This window comes from Coptis chinensis, chromosome 4 (assembly GCF_015680905.1).
Source record: "Coptis chinensis isolate HL-2020 chromosome 4, ASM1568090v1, whole genome shotgun sequence".
Classification (NCBI taxonomy): domain Eukaryota; kingdom Viridiplantae; phylum Streptophyta; class Magnoliopsida; order Ranunculales; family Ranunculaceae; genus Coptis; species Coptis chinensis.
The window spans coordinates 63873421-63896016 of NC_141459.1; the positions used below are offsets into that span (position 1 = coordinate 63873421).

General features: G+C 37.8%; 2 protein-coding genes across 2 annotated transcripts; one reads left to right on the forward strand and one right to left on the reverse strand.

Annotated features, from left to right (window-relative positions):
- Positions 1-13915: 13915 nt before the first annotated feature.
- Positions 13916-14611, reverse strand: LOC147504357 (uncharacterized). The gene has a single exon (XM_086605168.1). The coding sequence runs from the start codon at positions 14609-14611 to the stop codon at positions 13916-13918; it is 696 nt and encodes a 231-aa protein (XP_086461294.1).
- A 3266-nt stretch (positions 14612-17877) lies between these two features.
- LOC147504358 (uncharacterized) lies at positions 17878-20114 on the forward strand. Its single transcript, XM_086605169.1, has 5 exons — positions 17878-18672; positions 18763-18990; positions 19171-19605; positions 19686-19797; positions 19900-20114. Exons 1-5 carry the CDS (start codon positions 17878-17880, stop codon positions 20112-20114), a joined length of 1785 nt encoding a protein of 594 aa, XP_086461295.1.
- The last annotated feature ends 2482 nt before the right edge of the window (positions 20115-22596 follow it).

Below are 22596 nucleotides of genomic sequence, written 5' to 3' on the forward strand. Positions count from 1 at the left end.
CATTTGCAAAAATCGGACCGGTAACGAAGCGGCAATTTTGATTTGAAATTCGCGAAAAAAATCGAAAAAAATCAAAAATTTCGATTTTGGGCTTGGGCCCAACCCACTTCAACCCACCCACGACCGGCCATAGCTTTACCTTTACCTTCTTCAAAGAATAGTTCATCGCTTTTTTCATCTTCCACCGCCATTAACAAAGCTCCAAACCTAGAAAAATAAAAATTAAAAAGAAAATACCCCATAAACCCACGCCAAAAAAATCAAATCCTAACCCCAAATCTTCTAAAACCAAACCTCCACAACCCCCACCGATTTAAATAACTAAAACCACCAAAAATTCAAAATTTGGTGCTGCACCACTCCACCACCACCACCATCTTTCAGTCGGTCAAGTCAAACCACCACCACCACATCATATTTAAACCCTCACTCCATTTCAAACACTAAATGGCTCAACAACGCCAAATTATACCGAGCAAGTTTTCATCGCCGACCATTTCGCCCCGTTTTTACGGTGACAAAATGGCTAGTAGAGACTGAATAGTCTTCGGTAATCGACCGAAGCCTTCTACCACGAAGACTTGGTCCGACGGTTCTACAACACCGGGAGTTGGAGGGGAGTAGGATTTTGTGTTGGTAAGGAAGAAGAGGAGGAGTTGACTCATCGATCGTTGGTCGAGATTCTAGGCATTCCGCCTAGAATCCATCCGATGTCACTCTACAGAGCCCCAGCTTTGACGGGTAGAGCCTCCGATGGCGCGGATCGTCATCAATGGGAGCTACAATACAAACTCCCATTGTAATCGCCAGCATCCTCAGACCAACCAAATGGCTACACCGCTGGATTGGGTCGAATGTCCTAGGGAAGGACAAGGTCACGACATCGGTCCGACCTGCCTCCCACGTCTTATGGGTACTCCAAGAGCGTAAGCACGATTTTCAGATCCCGGAGTTTTGTTGAGCATGATTAGGGGGTCGGAAGGTCCTTGGCACCTCTTCCCCGTGTTAATCACCAAGATCATGCCGAAGATGAAAGCAGCTCGTGTCCGAGGGATTTACATTACCCCGCACCGTAACACGCCAGCGTATCTATATAGGAGTGTGTCCAACAAGTTTGGAGGAGGGCTGAGGATAGAGAAGAAGAAGAAGAGGATGGAGGAGCTGAGAATGAAGAGGAGGAGGATGAGGATGCCTCCGGGATGAGGAGGACGTGACCTCGCTTTGATGCAGATGCCTTCCGAGGTGTTGTTCGACGCAGTAACGCATGGCTATGCTTCATAGGGGCATCGCGCTCACTAAACACTATCTGCACAGACCCTCCGGACTCGACAGCCACTATTCATCACAACTTCGAGATCCGCACCCACGAGAGGATGAGAGATGGGAGCAAGCGAGGGCTGAGATGGAAGCCCAAATGCCAGTTTAGAGTGGATATGCTTGCACGCTTCCCACCTCATACGACTCTCGCCTCGAGGACACAAATTATTTAGGGCATGAGCGTCCGCCGACAAAAGGACGATCTGCTGCTGCTGACCTTCGAGCCCGTGAGCCACCACTAGAGAGTGTGCCCCGCCACCAAAATGCGAAAAAGCTTTTAGAGAGTCCGAGGATTGATAGTGGTTGTTGTTTTATTTATTTTTGTTGTTTTTATTGTAATGTAACTTTTATTTCCGTAATTTGAATTTTGTAGTGGTAATCTCAATGAAATTTTAATATAAGGGCCTATTTTCATTATGCATGGTTGTTTCATATTGACCCCACCTTCCCAACTTGTTTGGGGTGGTTTTATCAATTCAAGCATGATTTTTGTATAACCCTCAGATTAGAATTAATTATGGAGTCAAGGTGAAAATATGGTTGTTTAGGCAAATATGATCAAGTATCATTGTAGGATGAAATCTAGATTAAATAGGTACATTCTATCATAAAATCAACCTAAAAGATAATCGGGTTTGAATTAGAATCCGTGTTATGAGTTGTTTCCGCTTTCGAAGTTTGGAAATTTTAGGATTTCCTGAACCGTCGTAAATTAGTTTTGGCAACTTTCCGATCCTTTTAGCAACTTTAAACCTATATAAACTTGATACAAACTATTCTCACAACTCACACTACACCTAAACTCCATCACTCACCCTTCACACCCGCGATTCCCACGATTCGACTTCATTTTTGCAAATCAAGAACTCCTGAAAGCGCCAAGCTTCTGCGAGTAGCACTACCTACACTTCGACAGAAAATTTTACTCGAGCGCCACTTTCCATAGAAGCGCCGACTCGGCTAAAACACCGGAATTCCAAAATACTAAGAAGCCGCCCCGCTTCAAGTCAAGCGAATTCACTCTACTTACCGAATTCCAAATTACAAAGAGCGACTTCGCTAGTTAGTTGAGCTCAGCTTCTGACTTCCGCGGACCAGAAATTTTCCAGTTTTTCGCAGTAGTATCCGGATCTTTCGCAGCTATTCCAAAGCTGCATTTTGAGATGACATCTCCAACATTGATACCGAACAGTCTTTCAAGATTTGTTCCAAAGCACTACTTACGGTGCTTGGTTTCACGAGGTGATCACATACGTTGGCTGGGAACCTCTTATGGTAAGACCGGGTGAACTTTATTCTCCAAAGACTTGCATCTTATTTTTATAATAACTGCATTTTCTTTGAGAGACCGGACGGAGAACAAGTGTTCTCCATCAACATTGACGATGAACCAATGGAAATTACCGTGTTCTTGCTAGCATTTGTTCTTGGACTTGCTATGCCCACGAGATACAAGACCCATGGTGCTATTGGGTCGATAATATGCATGTCTACACTTATGAGTCTTTGCACGAGGCTTATGGGCAGGCATTTTCCAGATTGAGGACCAAGGGGACTATAACGCTGTTCTCGGTAGCCCGGGTCCATGAACATAGGAACCGCTATGTTTTGGATTATGCTAAACATTTTAGGGGAATGGCGCTTTTCTTCATGAATGACGCCACTTGCAGCCGCTTTCCTTTGCTTTAGCCAATGGACGCCGGTTCTATGACCTTCCCGAACTTTGATGTCTAGTTTAGCACGAGCCCATACCATGAGGCATAAGTACCTTCTTATGCCCGTTCTAGTTTCACGATATCCTATGTTTCTTTCCCTATTTTTTGTACACGCTTCACGGATTGGATTAGGGTAGACACGGTCGCGACCACCAATAGTATTATTCGATCTTTCCGTAATGACTTGGCAAGGGTGGCGGATACAACCTCACCAGTTGCACCCTACACCCCATCGCACCAAGTGGCACTTAATAGGTTAGCAACCATAGATGATAAATGGCGGAAGCCCGGCAAATTATCATAGCATGGCAGATCGCTGAAGGAACCTCACTTCTTTATAGAAGTGGAGGATGATGAAGATGACTAATAACAAATGGAGTGGAGGTAAGTTTTAGTTTCAAGTTAGTGTCGGCTTATGTCCCAAGCAATTTCATTCTTTTAACCCCATAATGGGTAGAACTCTCAGATAGAGTTGAGTCAGTTTTATTTCCTATATTAGTACGCTCTAACCTTCTTTTGCAGATGTTCCCGAATTTCACGCCGCTTCAATGGTATTTTTACTACCCTCTTTATTTAAATGCTTTGAGGAAAAGCATGCTTTTGTTTGAGGGGGCATAGAAACACGTGTAATTAAGACATCTCCGCTAGATATAAATATGTATAATATGCATTTGTTTTCTAGTAAAAATTTCAAAAATTTATAAATATAAATAAATAAGTTATGCTATACACTTAGGAATATTGGTATTGTTTCTTTCTCTATGCTCTTAACAATCTAGAAGTCTCACATAGCTTTTGCATCGTAATAATTGTTAGAAACTTAGGTTAATATGTAGGTAATAATCTTTGCATCTATCTATAAATATATTACATGAGTATCTATGATTGTTTGGCAGTAAGTTTATGAAATCTAGGCTAGAGTACTTATTCTACAAATCCAGTGAGAATATAGCCTAAAGCCTTATATGAGTGAAACAATTGAGAAATGACACAAAGGAGAAGTAAAATCCGTGATAGAGAAATCACACGCCCACTTGCTTGATCACTAAACCATATCCTAAGCGAGAATTTAGGCCCTCTTTGGATCGATATAGCCAGAAAATTCAAACCTATGAATTATTTTCCGCTAGTCGCCTTTGAGCCTTTCATTAGCCCTTCCATAAACCACAATTCCTTTACCCCGCTACAAAAACAAAAAAAAAAAAAAAAAAAAAAAAAATATATATATATATATATATATATATATATATATATATATATATATATATATATATATATATATATAATAAATCAACCTACCCAATTAAGATAAGTCCGAAAAATAGAATGAGTGAAGAAAGAAGAAGAGAAAACCGTGTAAACAAAAAAATTAGTTAGTTGCTTCGGAAAAAAAAAAAAAAGAAGTTTCCATCCAAGGAAAAGAAAAAAAAAGAAAAAAAAAAAAACTCCAAAAATAGCATAAAAGGGAGTCAAAAGCCAAAGAAAAAGAAAAAAAAAATATAGCTAAGGATGGAAACAAAGTGTAGAAGCAAAAAGTAAATAACAAGGTTTTTCTAGTTACATAATATGAAGACTCTATTATCTCAGACTTGTCCTTTAGAATATCCATTTCCTTCCTTCTTCTAAACCATCTCCTAATCCCCGTAACACCTAATAAAGACCTCTAGCTCAATTAGGAATAGGTTAGTGTGATAGTAAGTGGCGATGTGTTTGATCGACTCGCTTCCCGTGTGTCATTGAGATTGTAAGGTAAAGTGTGCCCACCGCATTAATCGGAGTAAATAAACTTGAGTGGAAAAAATCAGAGTGTTGTTTCTTGACTATTATTGTGAGAACCTACTTAAGGACGCTTATTCGAAGTTCTCGAAACAAACCCGCTAAACATTTTATAGTACTACTCATTGTGTATATGTTTATTGTAGATGATAGATTATTATGCATATATTAGCTTAGGTTTTGACTTGGTTATTCTTGTTCATAGCTAGTGAGACGATAGATAATTTGGAGCATGAATAAGGAAACAATAGTTTTATTTTCTTAGTCGTTGTAGTATAGATGAAGTTTGTGAGTACCTTCATCGAAAACTCTCACGAGGCTATAACTTCGTCCACTAGGGGAATTCCTAGTGGTTTAAGGCCTTGTTGCATATGGTCAATGCAATCGCACTCAAATAAACGAGATTAGGTAGAACTCCATTTTTGGTCACTTATTCTAATTTCTCATCTTTGCTTGAGGACAAGCAAAATGTCGCTTTGGGTGGTTTGATAAGAGCCCAAAACTGTAGTTTTAACCCCTTAATAATCATAATTGTTAGACCAATTATGTGAATAATAAGTAAGAGTTAATACCGATTACGTGTTTTTTATGCATTTCGTGCTTCAAAGTCCATTATGTGCGTAAATGTGCCACTTTAGCGAGATAAAGGAGCAAAAGTCGCCAGAACTTCCGATGCCATATCTTTGGACTCAGACCTCGGATTGAGGCCTACCTTATGTCAAAACGACCGGCTCGAAAGAGTTTTGCAATGATCCAAGCCTCGACCCAATCAGAGGAGCAGAAGTGGACGAAAAGTCTGTGGAAGCCAACTGCAGCTGAAGAGGCCTTTTTAGATCGAAGAATTGGGTTTTGGGCCCGATTCTCCGCCCAAAACATGGCTCCAAGCCCATGCACGATTTTTGGATCTGGATGTATAAAACAAAAAAGCTTGACTCAGTGTTAATGGCAGTCAATGGCAGTTAGGTTAGGTAGATAGCTTAAAATAGAAAGTAGCCATTAAAATAGCTTCTAGATCTAGATTTAATTGTTTTATTTAATTAGTTTCAAATCCTTTATTAGATTAAACCTTTGGATCTTGTTCTTCATTTGATTAGATCAATAAAGTAGTATTTTTTATCAATTTCGATTTTGTCATTTCCATTTCTAGATCTAATTTCAATTCTTGTTCTTATGTCATTTTAGTCATTAATTTAGATTTCATTATTGTTTAAATTAGTAAATTTTAATGCTTATTATTATGTGTAGTTTTAATTTAAATGGAAATGATTATGAATGATTCAAGGCTAAACCTCCATTAGAGGGGTTGAGAAGCCTTGATGAAAGCTTGATTCCGCTTTATCGTAGAGTCGCCGTAATTTCTATTCCACGCCGAAATAATTAGTTTACCATGAGAATGGGTTTAATTGTTCACATGCTAGTTATTAATTGGTAGAAATGCCATGTGTAATTAGGGGATTAGGAAGAACCGCTTGTTCTGCGTGCGTTTCAATTCGATTACTTACGACTCGTCGTTAGTGGATTAAGTTAAGTTAAGGTGGAATCAATCCCCCTCTAACTCCTTATCATAGAATCACCGTAGCATTCCCATAGTTGTCTGATAATCGACTAGTTGCATCTTGTGGGTAGTTGCACCATAGTTTAGTTGCCCCTTCGTAAAGCTCTCATTGGCTTTAAGTAGAGTATTGAGACTAGAATACAAGCATACGGAAGGACTAAGAGTGGAACGAACTTCCTACTCCACTTTATCTCATAGGATTGAGAGTAGAAAACTTTGATAAACTTATAGAAACAAAATAGTTGTTAGTTTACTTACGTTGTGAATTCATCGTTCATTTCGTAGGTAGACTAGACATTTTTACATTTATCAATAGGTGAAGGGTCAAGCCAAATCTTGTCTGAAAACCATGCCACAACACTGAAAAAATGATACATTAAAGTCTTAACCTTCTGCAACTCATGTAAGCACCTTGAGCATACAATGTCAAGACAGCTTGTATTTGAATGAATACCCAGCTGAAATTATGTTGTTTTGTTAACTTTTTGGACAGGTTGGTATCACACTTCCGGTTTAACGAATTTTGCTTGTGCAGTGCTAAGGTTTGTTTGTTCCAACTTGCAGATCTTTAACACTTCTATATGATTGGAATGGCCAACGTATCAGCTTCGATATTAGATATTATTACTGATGTAGAAACTCCAATTGAAGATGGGGCAGAAGGAGAGTCTGTGAATTTCTATGCTCGACCCCCTAAAAAACAAAAACGCAAAATTTTTGATGTTTGGACCCAATTCGATAAAACTGTTGAAATTAATGATGATGGTATTGTTGTAAAAAATGCTGATGGGTCTGATTCGATGGTTGCTATATGTAAAATATGTTTTCAAAAGCTGTCTTGTGGGAACAAGGGTGGGACTAGTCATCTCCGTAGGCACAAGGAATCTTGTCTCAATAGAACAAAGAACTAATAATCTGGACAAAACCATCATTGGTGTTGGCCCTTCTGGTTCCATATTCTCTTTCACCTTTAACCAAGACAGAACCCGTCGCGAGATTGTGCGATACTTTGTTCGTGAAGAGTTGCCATTCGTTAAAGTAGATAAGCCAGCTTTCCATAGGTGGATTACCAAGTCTTTTGGTCCCCAGTTTAAACCTCCAAGTAGGATCACAATGAGAAGTGATGTCATGATGATTTTTGAAGAGGACAAAGCTGCTTTGAAAGCTCTCTTAGACACTGTCCCCGGAAAAATATCTTTCACTTCAGATTTGTGGACTTCAAATCAGAAACTAGGGTATATGTGTATTACTGCTCATTTCATCACTAAAGATTGGAAGTTACATAAAAGGGTCATAAGCTTCCCTTGGCTTCCTTCACCCCACACTGGTAAGTCTATCAGTGATGCAATGTATTGTAACCTTCTGAGTTGGAATCTTTGTGGCAAGATAGGTTCTTTCACTCTGGATAATGCTTCTAACAATGATGTTGCTGTGTCTCGATTGAAAAATTCACTGTTTGGGACTGATTTGTTATCTAAACAATTGTGTCACATTCGCTGTAATGCACACGTTATGAATCTTATGGTGAAAGTTGGACTGAAACATGTTGATTTCTCTCTTGATAACATTAGAGAGAGTGTAAAGCATGTGAAAAATTCTCCAAAGAAAATTGCAAAAGTTTTTGAGAATTGTAAGAGTTTGAACATGGAGGAGAAGAGGTTGCCTGTTGACATGCCAACTCGATGGAATTCGACATTCATAATGTTGCGTGATGCAATTCCATATCAGAAAGTTCTTGATCTCTTTTTCTATGATAGTGATTTTCCACATGCTCCTTCTCCAGAAGATTGGAATAATGCCATTGTCATTAGAGATTTTTTTCAAATATTCTTTGACTCGACTAAGCTGTTTTCAGGGACTAGTTATGTTACTTCTTCTGCCTTTTGCTATCAATTGAGTAGAATTTCATTGTTATTAAAGAAGTATGCCAATGAACCTGGTTTTATACTTATGTATGAAGACATGAAGGACAAGTATGATAAATACTGGAAGCGTGTCCCTTTGCTTCTTGGTTTAGCTTCATGTATGGATCCAAGGTATAAGTTTACTATTTTAGAATTGTTGTTGGACCTAAACTATGAATCAAACTTTTATCTGATCATGAATCTGAAACCGATACCGTGTCCGAACCTATCCTTACTGTGAGTCAGAAAAGATTGAATCGATATAAAAGAAAATTGTATGCACTTTTTGATCAATACCAAATGAAGATAAAGGTGAATGTTCCAGTCCCTAATGTGGCGATCTAACACTTGTGTAGTGGAAGATATGGTTGCCACATTGCTATCACAACGAGAAAGCTTCTAGACTCACTAGCAAATCTGAATTGCAGCAAAGATCTAGATCTGCCCATTGTTAATGTTTGTAGTGAAAAGACATTTGATCTTTTGGGATGGTGGAAGAATGAAGAAGGTACTTATCCCGCTCATGCGCCTTGGCACGACCTACTAACGATTACCTCGTTACTACCGCTCCATCCGGCGGCTTTTAGTGGAAGCGAATGAGTGGTAACCAAATATAGGAGTTGTTTGTTGCCGGAGACGGTGGAAGCTTTGGTTTGTTTGAAGGATTGGTTTCAAGCTGAGGAAGGACTTCAAGATGAAAATTTAGTGGAAGAGACGATGAGCGACGTGGGGATGTAGCAGCAGTAGCGTACTAGCGTGTGGACTTTGGTCGTGAGGATTTTGGCATTAGTACTTTCTATTGTTGTCGTGTATGTGACTTATTTATGTATTTATTTTTATGTGATACTAGAATCTTGACTATTAACTTATTGTTTTGCAGATTTTGGAAGGGGGCTTTTGCAATTTTGTTTTGCACCAAATGAAGTGATCCCACAAGCCTTCAGTTACTTTTGAAATGAAGTGGGATTTTGCTACATAGTAATGTTGCAAGTTTAGAAGTCTCAGGCACACTGTTCTTCAGTTAATTTCTTTATATCTAATTGAAATTTAACTTGCTGATTTTGGTTGATTCTTCTTCTCTGACATGGTTGCATGTGTACAGACTATAGAATGATGTCTTTTATCTAGAGGTCAGTTCTTTATATTTACATAGTACTTAGCTAATGATAAGAGTTGGATTTGTCTAACTGTAAATGTTTATCCTTTTGCTTTTCTGATATTTGAAGACTAAAGCAAATATAAGTTGTGATCAAGAATCAAGTACAGAGAATACTATGAAGCTTAATGATGCATTTTACACCTGTATGATACATTTGTACTGAAAACTCATGTATGTTCAAACTTCAAACTTGCTGTCTATGTCTAGGTTCACTCTTTCAACTTTCCTTTTTGCCTTTTCTGATTTTTTGTTTTCCTTGTAGAAATGCTAGTTCACTCTACTCAGTGGTTAGGTTCTGTCCAATTTTGAAGTCAGTTGGGTGTGTTTTGCGTGTGGAACTGTGGATTGAAGTTCAGTGGATGGTACTTGAGGTCGAGAGGTTTGATAATAGAACCATCCACTTGTGTAGGGTTTGTAAATTGTAAGTTTGTAACTAGTCTTTGTATTTGTAGTTAGTATTTTTATTTAATGATGATACTCTTAGGGAGGATCGGAAGTTTAAATGGCTTCATCTAAATTGCCCCATAACTTATGTAAGAAAAAATGCTACAAGTGAAATGATTTTAACTTAAAGCCACTACTCTAAGCACTGCTAATATACAGACAAACATATTCGTCAAAGTAAATTTATGGATGCACCAGCCACCTTGTCTCCTTCATCACTTGCGTTCTTTGCCATAACCACCACGCAGGCAAGATTTCACATTACTACTTAGTTGCTTTTATGTATTATGTAATTTATAATGGAAAAAAGAGTGGCCTATTCCGATACAACTGTATTATATTGATATATCTCTATCCTATAGAATATATTCATATATTCTATTATATATGTTAATGAAGTTTGATAAGTTGTTTTCAAGAACTTTTGTAATGAATATGTTAATCAGTTAATGATAAAAACCAAATATGTTAATGAAGTCCAAACAAATTGTATTTAAGAGTTTCGAATAATAGACAAGTTGTACAACCCGGCCCATAGACCCAGCCCGCAGTTTTCTAAAGGGGGCTGAGGTGAGGGCAAGGGCTGTATAATTTAAGTGTTGGCCCTCATAGGCCTGACCATCATAGCATAAGGGGGCTGGGCCAGCCCGGCCCATTTTACACCCCTAGCTGTAGACTTAGTGACTCATCAAATAGGGAATGGGACAGAGACCAGTTTTTGGAATGAGCCTTGGTATTGTTCAAAAATTTTGCGCGCAAAGTTTCCACAAGCTCTACTGTATGAAAGCATGTGCCACGTGGATAACAAGGTATCATATTTCATTGTAGATGGCAAATGTATAGTTCCTCAGCGTATAATGGTACATCTCTCTGATTTTATTGAGGAGATTGAAGAGGTAGAAATAATGGGTCAGGAGGAGAAGATAGTTTGGACGGCATCAGCACATGGTGAGTACAACATGAGAGAAACGTATGAAGCACTCAAAGGAATAAATCAAACTGTACAATGGAGCAAACTTGTTTGGTTCTCCGGTAGAATACCTCGACACTCTTTCATTAGTTGGATGGCTTTGAGTGGAGGACTTAAAACGCTGCAGAAATTAAAAGAGTGAAAGAAAGTGGCTACTGGTGACTATGTTTTGTGTTGGCGGGAAAAGGAAACTGTAGATCATCTCTTCCATTTTTGTACGATGGCAAAAATGGTTTGGAGTAAACCGTTCTGTAAGATTGGTTTTAACAGGGCCTTGGCTCAAACATGGCAAGATGAAGTACAATGGACTGAGGAAAATACACGAGGCAAAGGATGTATTCAAGACAATCAAGACTCACCTGGAATGCATTTGTGTATTGGATTTGGAAAGTGCGAAATGATAGAATCTTTCAAAATAAGCAAGCTGATGAAACTTATTTAGTAAACTCAGTTATTGAAAATGTGAGAAGAAGACTTTTGGCACTGAACATTAGAATGGAACAAGGACCAGAGGCGCAAAATTTCATGGAAATCTGGAACATAAAAGTGGAAGTTAAGGAAAAAACGCATGAGTATTGCAAGTGGATGAGGGCAGAGAAAGAGATATACAATCTGAATACTGATGGAACCTTGCAAGGAACAGAGGGAGGATGGGCAGCAGTTATCCAAAATGATAGAGGAGAAGTGGTGGCAGCAAGTAACGGCAAGTCAAATATGATCACTATAGCTTTGATTGAATTGCAGGCTGTTGAGCAAGGTCTGCGGATGGCGATAAGACAAGGAGCAAAGAAGATTGCAATACAAACAGACACAAAAACTGTTGTTGCATGGCTGAAGAGGACGACCAAGCATCCATGAGCAGCAGAAAAGACCATCAGGAGCATCAGAGATATGGAAGCAAAGATGGAGCATTATAATATCAGCCATGTATACAGAGAAAGCAATAAATTAGCATATGCATTGGCTAGTAATATTCCTAATGTAAGTTATATAGACTTAGTGCCTAGTTCCTTCTCAGAAGATGTAAAGAAAATAATCTATGATGATGCTAGGGGTAAGCAATATGTAAGAATGTAACAAGCTTTTTTCATTTATGAAAAGGGACCTCTCTAAAAACCTCGCTTACCGACAAAAAAAAAACACTTGATTGAATGCATCTACTTGTGAACTTTTATTAGAATGAATGCAAAACACTTGATTGATTGAATTAACTCATCTACAAACGAGCTTGCATTAGAATGAATGCAAAACACTTGATTGAATGTATCTACGTGTGACCTTGCATTAGAATGAATTAAAAGCACTTGATTGAATGCATATACGTGCAAGATTGCATTAGAATGAATGCAAACCACTTGATTGATTGAATGAACGCGTCTACAAGCGAGCTTGCAATAGAATGAATGCAAAACACTTGACTGAATGCATCTACGTTTGAGCTTGTATTAGAATGAATGCAAAACACTTGATTGAATACATCTACGTGTGAGCTTGCATTAGTTTGAATGCAAAACATGGAATCCTTGTCTTGCAAAGGGTTGAGTTGAGTCTTTGGTCTTTGAAGTCTTGTAGTGTTTCCTGAGCTTTTGAGTTTTTGGACCCCTAAGTTGACTTTGACCGTTGACTTTGACCTTTGATTGTTGACTTTAACCGTTGTCTTTTTGGCATTTTTTCTCAGTTGTCCCATAAAATCAGCTCATTTTTCACCATCTTTAGCTTTTTCATAAAGACATACATTGGGTTACCCACTGCTGGACATGCCCACGATTTCTACACTATAACCCCATAAAGCCTTCCTCCTCAACCCATAAATTAAAAAATCGAAATGACTTCTTTTGTACATTCACTTGCTTAGTTGAGCATACTACCATTGCATTATGATCAGACACTACTCCTGGATTCAAGAATTTTGCCTCATAATCCCCAAGCATCCCAATCCATTCTACGTTAACCATGACTCTGTCAAACTTGCAGGATAATCTCTTTTCTTGTCTATTGTTCCATGTGAACAAGTTACCTTTGTATCTTATATCTACTATACTAGCCATTGTTGCACAGTTTAGGAGGTCTGCGAAATGATGCGGCCTCAATTCAGCTCCTCCTACCCTCTCTTGGGGGTGCTTAGTACTGTGTTGAAATCCCCTAATATGATCCATGGTTTATTCATTGTAACAACTTGTTGCATGATATTATTCCACAATTCCCTTCTTACTACTATATTGGTACTCGCATAAATAACAATCACCACCACATTCACTCCAGTAACTGTCATAACATCCATTGTAATGCTCTGTAGTGTTTTCTCATTTACTGATATAGAGCATCTCCTTGCATCCCAACACACCCATATTTTACCCAACTCACTTTGAGCATAACTGTGTTCAACCTCCCATCCATTGCAGCAATTATACAACACCTTATGCAAGTTCTTCTCCTTTACATGTGTCTCAACTAACCCCATTAATCCAACATCATACTTCTTGATTAGATTCCTCACTTCCACTTGTTTAAAAGGTTTGTTCAAACCTCTCATATTCCAGCAAGCTAGATTTATCATTTAAAATTATGAGGATGTATTGTACTCAAGGAGTTATTACTCCTTTCTTTGTTGCTACTCCATTTATTCCCATCTGGCTTTGCACTATGTCTTCGTTCATCTCCTTGTGTACCCTCTGCTGCCTTTGATGTTTGCCCTCTTGCTTCTGACCTTCCAGCCCCTCCAATACTAATACCCTTTGGTGAAACAATTCTAACGAAAATTCTGTTTTCAGCTCCTCTCTGTACCCCAGCCACTTTCTCTTTCTCCACTCTATTTTTGATAATGTTTTTTTTGTTTAGAACCTCCCATGCTTCATCTTTTTCTTTTGCTACAGTGTGCCTTTCTTGCTCTGCCTTGCTTCCACTCTCTAATTCTCGATTTTCATCCCTGATACTGATAGTCGTGCTCATTGTTTTATCAGAATTTGTATTTTCTTGCGACTCACTTCTCACCTCTTCTTGGATTGCTTTACCTTTCCCTTAATTATTCTTACTCCCTTCTTTCTGTAGCCAAACCCCTTTCTTTTTCTCCTTCCCTTAGTTAACTTGCTTTGGACATTTCAAGTCTGTGTGCCCAAACACTTTGCAGCATGAACACCTCTGAGGTTTCCAGTTATACTCAAAAGGTATTGTGAATGTACGCTTTTGGTCCACTATTATTGGTAGCCCCTCTGGATAGGTACAGTCCGTGTTTATCTCTACACATACTCTCGCATAAGAAGTCCTTGTCATAGATTCAGTTAACCTATCAACAAACATTGGGGTACCAATGACACTTTCCACCTGACTAAAACCATCCTTGTTCCATAATTCCATTGGATATTTCTTCATAATGACCTTTATTGGAATTGTCTTAATTTCATCTGCTTCTGCTTCTATAAAAACCTTCCAGGGCCTTACAACAAATAGTTGGCTGGCAATGTGGAATGATCCAATGTCCAGCACTGTGCTTATATCTTCCTCATTCCCAAATTCAATTGTAAACATGTTGTCTCCATAAGTTCTCATAGTAAAAGTCTTAACCTTCCATATTTGCTGAACTATCTCCTTTACATAATTAAATCCCAACCTCTTACCCAGGAAACTCCCCACAACTAGTTTTTCATACTTCTTGTTCACATTCATGAACTGCGACGATTTTACGTGGAGTACTGGCTTCCCATTCACTAGTGTAGGTGGAACATACTCTAGTGTATCTTTCCCAATGGACCACGTCCCAGAATGTCCACCCATGATCTCTTCTTTTCACCATTATAGTTTGTTGAAGCCCCTCTCTATTCACCTTGAGTCTCTTGGTTTCCAGCATTTATGGTTTCATTAGTCTGATCTCAATTTGTCTCCTCTCTGGTGGAGAAGCCCATATGATCTGCTGCCCCTGTTATTTTTGGCTCTTGGATACAGACTTCTCCTCCTTTGTTCAAAATCCTAGTCGCATCACTTGGTTGCCTTTTCAAGATCGAAACCATAGGTGTTTCAGTCATTGTAGAACTCTCTTTTTCAGATCCGAAATTTATGGATCTGAGTTTCTGAGTTTCTAAACTCGAGTTTCCATGGTGTAAACCTTCATCTCCTCTCTTAGCAGTAGCAACTTCATTGCCCTTACCTGAATACCCTTCTTTAGAGTTTGACACCTCTGCCTCATATTCCTCCTCTCGCTGGACAAGAAGTTCTTCATGAATCCTGATCATTCTTCTTTGCAGCAACCTCTCAAGAGATCCTTTCCCATTAAGCCCTTCAAACTCAGTTTCTAGTTTCTCTGCTTCCTCATCCTCATCTTTATTTGAATTTCTGTTTGGTGTTCTAGGATTCCCTCTCTCATTCTCTCTCGTTTTTATTGTTTCCATATATTTTTTGGTTAAATGACGAATATGCCCTTAGTGTTAAAATCGCTCACTAAAGGCCACCATTAACCTAACCTAAAGTTCTTCACAAGTAGATCCATTCAATTAAGTGTTTTGCATTTATTCAATTAATCAAGTGTTTTGCATTCATTCTAATTTATCAGTTCGAAAATAAGCGTTTTTATACTCTTGTAATGCTTCAATTATATCAAATTATATAATCAATAATGTACAAAACTCATGTTTTTATCGCTTTTTCAGGATACAAGCCTATTCTGGACCAAATACCTAAAATGATGTGATCTAGAGCCAAAAAGAACCTAAAAGGGACCTTATAGGGCAACTGAGAAAAAGTTATGAAAAGTCACCGATCAAAGTCAGCAGTCAAAGTCAAAGTCAAAGCCAACGGTTAAAGGTCAAAGACAACTCAAGCGTCCAAAAACTCAAAGGTTCAGGAAACACTCCAAGGCTTCAAGGACCAAGGACTAAGCCCTTTGCAAGACAAAGACTCCACGTTTTGCATTATTCTAATACAAGCTCACACATCGATGCATTCAATCAAGTGTTTTGCATTCATTCTAATGTAAGCTCGCTTGTAGATGCATTAATTCAATCAATCAAGTGTTTTTCATTCATTCTAATGCAAGCTTACAAGTAGATACATTCAATCAAGTGTTTTGCATTTATTCAATCAATCAAGTGTTTTGCATTAATTATAATTGATCAGTTCTCAAATATGCGTTTTTATCCTCTTGTAGTGCTTCAATTATGTAATAAATAATGTACAAAACTCATGTTCTTATCGTTTTTTAGGATAGAAACCTATTCTGGACTAAATACCTAAAATGACGTGATCTAGAGCCAAAAGGAGACTAAAAGGGACCTTATGGGATAACTGAGAAAAAGTGCCAAAAAGAGAACGGTTAAAGTCAACAGTTAACGGCCAAAGTCATCTTAGGGGTCCAAAAACTCAAAAGCTCAGGAAACACTACAAGGCGTCAAAGACCAAGGACTCAACTCAACCTTTTGCAAGACAAGGACTTCATGTTTTGCATTCATACTAATGCAAGCTCACACGTAGATGTATTTAATCAAGTGTTTTGCATTCATTCTAATGCAAGCTCAAACGTAGATGCATTCAGTCAAGTGTTTTGCATTCATTCTATTGCAAGCTCGCTTGTAGACGCATTCATTCAATCAATCAAGTGGTTTGCATTCATTCTAATGCAATCTTGCACGTAGATGCATTCAATCAAGTGTTTTTAATTCATTCTAATGCAAGTTCACACGTAGATGCTTTCAATCAAGTGTTTTGTATTCATTATAATGCAAGCTCGCTTGTAGATGAGTTAATTCAATCAATAAAGTGTTTTGCATTCATTCTAATGCAAGTTCACAAGTAGATGCATTCAATCAAGTGTTTTGCATTTATTCAATAAATCAAGTATTTTGCATTCATTCTAATTGATCAATTCCAAAATATGCGTTTTTATCCTCTTGTAATGTTTCAATTATGTCAAATTATATAATCAATAATGTACAAAACTCATGTTTTTATCACTTTTTCAGGATACAAGCCTATTCTGGACCAAATACCTCAAATGACGTGATCTAGAGCCAAAAAAAAACCTAAAAGGGACCATATGGAATAGAGAAAGAATAGGTAATGTCGTCAATAGGGCTGCTGAAATGAAGGAAATGATGTTTAGCATTCAAACTGAATTGCAAGAAGAGCCTTTGAACATAGTACTTATCAGGAAGGAGAAAGAAGCCATCAGGGAAAATGTTAAAGTGGCTGTGGCAGAAGGGGGTTTCCATAGACAGAAATCGAGGGATCAAGTTATCACTGTAGGGGATAATAATACAAAGTATTTCTTCACATCTGTCAAAGCAAGAAGGAACACAAACAAAATCACTTGTCTCACTAATAGTGAAGGAACAATATTAGAAGACATCTAAGAGATTGGTGAGCAATGTGTGGAATTTTATAAGGAACTATATAGTCCAGAGCATATGGAGGAGGTTAGTTTCTCTATGTTTGCTGATATGGCACCCAAGCAACATATTGATATCTATGAAGAGTTGCAAGCAAGAGTAACTAGAAATGAGATAACTGAGGCATTATCAAGTATTGGTAGTGACAAAGCTCCAGGAAGTGATGGCTTCTCTTCTCTGTTCTTGAAAGCCACATGGAATGTAATCTCTGAGGAATTCATTCAAGCCATTCAGAATTTTTTCAAATCAGGTATGATGCTTAGAGAAGTAAACTCTACATGTACCACACTTATTCCTAAAGTACAGAGTCCATCCTCTTTAACGGACAATAGGCCCATTTCATGTTGTGGAGTGATGTATAAATGTATTACTAAGATTTTAACTTCTAGAATGAAGAAGTTCATTCATCTGGTGGTGGCACCGAATCAGTCTGCATTTATTACACGGAGAGCAATCCAAGACAATATCCTTTTATCTCATGAGTTGTTACATAACTACCATAGGGATTTGTACCCTCCAAGATGTGCGGCCAAGATAGATCTTAAGAAGGCATATGACTCAGTAAGATGGGAGACAGTGGAATATGCAATGTAGAGAATTAGCCTTCCAAGGAAGTTAATACAGTGGGTGAAAGTGTGTGTGGAGACTCCATCATACTCTATCATGTTGAATGGCTCACCCTATGGGTACTTCGAAGGCAGAAAAGAGATAAGGCAGGGTGACCCCATGTCACCTTACCTGTTTGTACTTGTAATGGATCTTTTGTCGGAGATAATGATACACAGTGTCAGGGAAGGAAGATACAAGCTACACCAGAAATGTAATGAACCTATCATCACTCATCCTGCCTTTGCAGATGACCTTATTGCTTTCATTTATGGAGATACTGATGCAGCTAAGTGCTTGAAAGAAAATATTGATATATTCACAAGATGTTCGGGACTAGAAGTGAATGTAAGGAAGAGTCAAGTATTCTTTGCAGGAGTTGATCAAAGCAGCTATGATTCTATACAACAGATTCTTTCGTTTGCTACAAGTGAGCTACCGGTTAAATATCTGGGCATGCCCCTTATTACAACAAGGTTAACATCAACTGATTGCCTTCCTTTGATTTCTAAAGTTACTAATAGAATTAAAAGTTGGAGAGGCAAGTTTCTATCTTATACAGGAAGAGTTCAACTCATCAAATCAGTATTGAATAGCTTGAGTGTCTATTGGTTCTCATGCTTTATTGTGCCACAAAGGATTATCGAGGATATTAATAAGCTATGTTGGAATTTCTTATGGAATGGACCAGATTGTGCAACATCCCATGCTGTCATCAGTTGGGAGAGTATATGTTATCCATATGAGGAAGGAGGGCTACGAGTAAGGGATCTCTCAAGGATGAATCATGCAACTAATATGAGGCACTTATGGAACATCATAAACAAGAATGAAACTCTGTGGGTTCAATGGGTTTATAAGAATCTTATTAAGGAGAAAAACTTATGGAGTATGAATATAGCCAACGACTGTTCCTGGAGCTGGTGAAATATTCTAAAATAGAGGGATGAAGCAAAACACATTGCACTGCATCAAATTGGAGATGGAAAAAGCACATCATTCTGGTTAGATCCTTGGCACCCAGATGGGATTTTGAAGGAGACGTTTCCGCAAGCTCTAAAATATAACTCGACTTGCAATCTTGGCAGCAAGCTTTCGGTTTTCATTGAGAATGGAAAGTGGCATGTACCTAATCATGCCACTGACATATTTGAAAGAATGGAAGAAGAGGTGAGCATTATCAGTGGGGAAGATACGATGGTGTGGACTGTTTCGAATAAGGGTGGGTTTACACTAAAACATACCTACCACAGTATAAGGGATACAAAACAACAAGTAGCATGGCACTCTATTGTCTGGTATACAAACAAGATTCTGAAACACTCTTTTATAACATAGATGGTGTTACAGTGGAGCTTGAAGACATTATGCAGAATAAAAAAGAGGAAAGTGGTGACAGATGACACGTGTATTTTTTGCTGGCGGGAAGTGGAGACTGAAGAGCACTTATTCTTCAATTGTACATTCACTCAAGAGGTATGGAGTAAACTGTTGAACACATGTGGGTATTCAAGGATCAGAGCGATCAATTGGGAGGAAGAATTTAAATGGGTAATACTGGTTACAGCTGGGAAAGGATGCAAGCAAGATGCAGTCAAGCTTGTGTTTAATGGGTTTTGTTATTGGATTTGGAGGGAGCGAAATGAAAGAATCTTTGAACAGCGAAGTAAAATGGGGGATAGCATTGTCTTCAATGTAATGAGTGATGTTAAGACGAAGTTGAGTGCAATGAACTTAAAGATGGAGGATGGGCCTGAGAGGGAGTGGTTTGCTGATCTATGGAACGTGGATATTATGAGAAAAAAAAAATAAGATTTTCTGTAGATGGGAAAGGGCACCTGAAGGTATACATAATGTGAATTCAGATGGGACTATGCAAGGACAGCAAGGGGCATGGGCAGTTGTGCTCGAGATCGAAAAAAGGAAATTCAGAATATAACACTATTGCTTTGGTGGAACTTCAAGGCGTGGAACAAGGTATGAAGTTAGCAATTCATGGCGAACATTAAGAAACTCGTGCACAAACAGATTCTCAAAATGTAATAGCTTTTATACATAAATTTGTTTTTCCATGGGAAGCAAACAAGATGATGAGAAGCATTAGAAGAATGGAGACAAAGCTGGAGGAGTTCAGTATAGTCTACATTTACAGAGAAGCGAACAAACTAGCAGATTCTTTAGCTAGTACTATTCCTGATGAGGCATATGTAGATATTAGTATATACTCTTTTTATAATGATGTAATGAAAATTATAGATGATGATGTAATAGGAAGAGAGTATGAGAGATTGTAATCCAGTTCAGAAGCTTTTTATTATGAATAAAGGGGTAAGGGCCCCAATTAACAACCTCGCTTGCTGATAAAAAAAAAAAAAAAGTGAACTTGCAATAGAATGAATTAAAAACACTTGATTGAATGCATCTACGTGCAAGATTGCATTAGAATGAATGCAAACCACTTGATTGATTGAATGAACGCGTCTACAAGCGAGCTCGCAATAGAATGAATGCAAAACACTTGACTGAATGCATCTACGTTTGAGCATGCAATAGAATGAATGCAAAATACTTGATTGAATAGATCTACGTGTGAGCTTGCATTAGTATGAATGCAAAACATGGAGTCCTTGTCTTGCAAAGGGTTGAGTTGAGTCCTTGGTCTTTGAAACCTTATAGTGTTTCCTGAGCTTTTGAGTTTTTGGATAAGTTGACTTTGACTGTTGACTTTTACCTTTGACTGTTGACTATAACCGTTGTCATTTTGGCACTTTTACTCAGGTGTCCCATAACATCCCTTTTAGTCTCCTTTTGGCTCTAGATCACGTCATTAGAGGTATTTGGTCCAAAATAGGCTTCTATCCAAAAAAAAATAAGAACATGAGTTTTGTACATTATTGATTATATAATTTTACATAATTGAAGCACTACAAGAGGGTAAAAATGAATATTTGAGAACTGATCAATTAGAATGAATGCAAAATATTTGATTGATTGAATGAATGCAAAACACTTGATTAAATGTATCTACTTGTGAACTTGCATTTGAATGAATTCAAAACACTTGATTGATGGAATTAACGTATCTACAAGATAGCTTACATTAGAATGAATGCAAAAAACTTTCTTAAATGCATCGATGTGTGAGCTTGTATTAGAATAATGCAAAACGTGGAGTCTTTGTCTTGCAAAGAGTTGAGTCCTTGGTCCTTGAAGCCTTGGAGTGTTTCCTGAACAGTTGAATTTTTGGACCCATGAGTTGTCTTTGACCTTTAACCGTTGGCTTTGACTTTGACTGTTGACTAGTGACTTTTCAACACTTTTTCTCCATTGTCCCATAAGGTCCCTTTTAAGCTCTTTTTGGCTCTAGATCACGTCATTTGAGGTATTTGGTCCAGAATAGGCTTGTATCCTAAAAAAGTGATAAAAACATGAGTTTTGTACATTATTGATAATATAATATGACATAATTGAAGAATTACAAGAGAATAAAAACGTATATTTTGGAACTGATCAATTAGAATGAATGCAAAACACTGGATTGAATACATCTACGTCTGAGTTTGCATTAGTATGAATACAAACCATGGAGTCCTTGTCTTGCAAAGGGTTGAGTTGAGTCTTTGGTCATTGAAGCCTTGTAGTGTTTCCTTAGCTTTTGAGTTTTTGGACCCCTAAGTTGACTTTGACTGTTGATTGTTGACTTTTACCTTTGACTGTTGACTTTAATGGTTGACTTTTTGGCACTTTTTCTCAGGTTTCCCATTAGGTCCTTTTTAGTCTCCTTTTCGCGGAGATCACGTCATCTGAGGTATTTGGTCCAAAATAGGCTTCTATCCTAAAAAACGATAAGAACATGAGTTTTGTACATTATTTATTATATAATTTTACATAATTAAAGCACTACAAGAGGATAAAAACGCATATTTGAGAACTGGTCAATTATAATTAATGCAAAACACTTGAATGATTGAATGAATGCAAAACACTTGATTGAATGCATCTACTTGTGAGTTTGCATTAGAATGAATGCAAAACACTTGATTGATTAAATTAACTCATCTAGAAGCGAACTTGCATTAGAATGAATGCAAACCACTTGATTGAATACATCTACGTATGATATTACATTAGTATGAATGCAAAACATGGAGTCCTTGTCTTGCAAAGGGTTGAGTTGAGTCTTTGGTATTTGAAGCCTTGTGTTATTTCTTAGCTTTTGAGTTTTTGGACCCCTAAGTTGACTTTCACCGTTGACTTTTACCTTTGATTGTTGACTTTAACGCTTGTCTTTTTGGCACTTTTTTTCAGTTGTACCATAAGGTCCCTTTTAGTCTCCTTTTGGCTCTATATCACGTCATTTGACGTATTTGGTCCAGAATAGGCTTCTATCCTAAAAAACGATAAGAACATGAGTTTTGTACGTTATTGATTATTTAATTTTACATAATTGAAGCACTATAGAAGGATAAAAATGAATATTTGGGAATTGATCAATTGGAATGAATGCAAAACACTTGATTGATTGAATGAATGCAAAACACTTGATTGAACGTATCTACTTCTGAACTTCCATTAGAATGAATTCAAAACAGTTGATTGATGGAATTAATGCATCTACAAGCGAGCTTACATTAGAATTAATGCAAAACACTTGATTAAATGCATCGATGTGTGAGACTGTATTATAATAATGCAACACGAGGCGTCTTTGTCTTGCAAAGGGTTGATTCCATCAATCAAGTGACACTTGAAGCCTTGGAGTGTTTCCTGAACTGT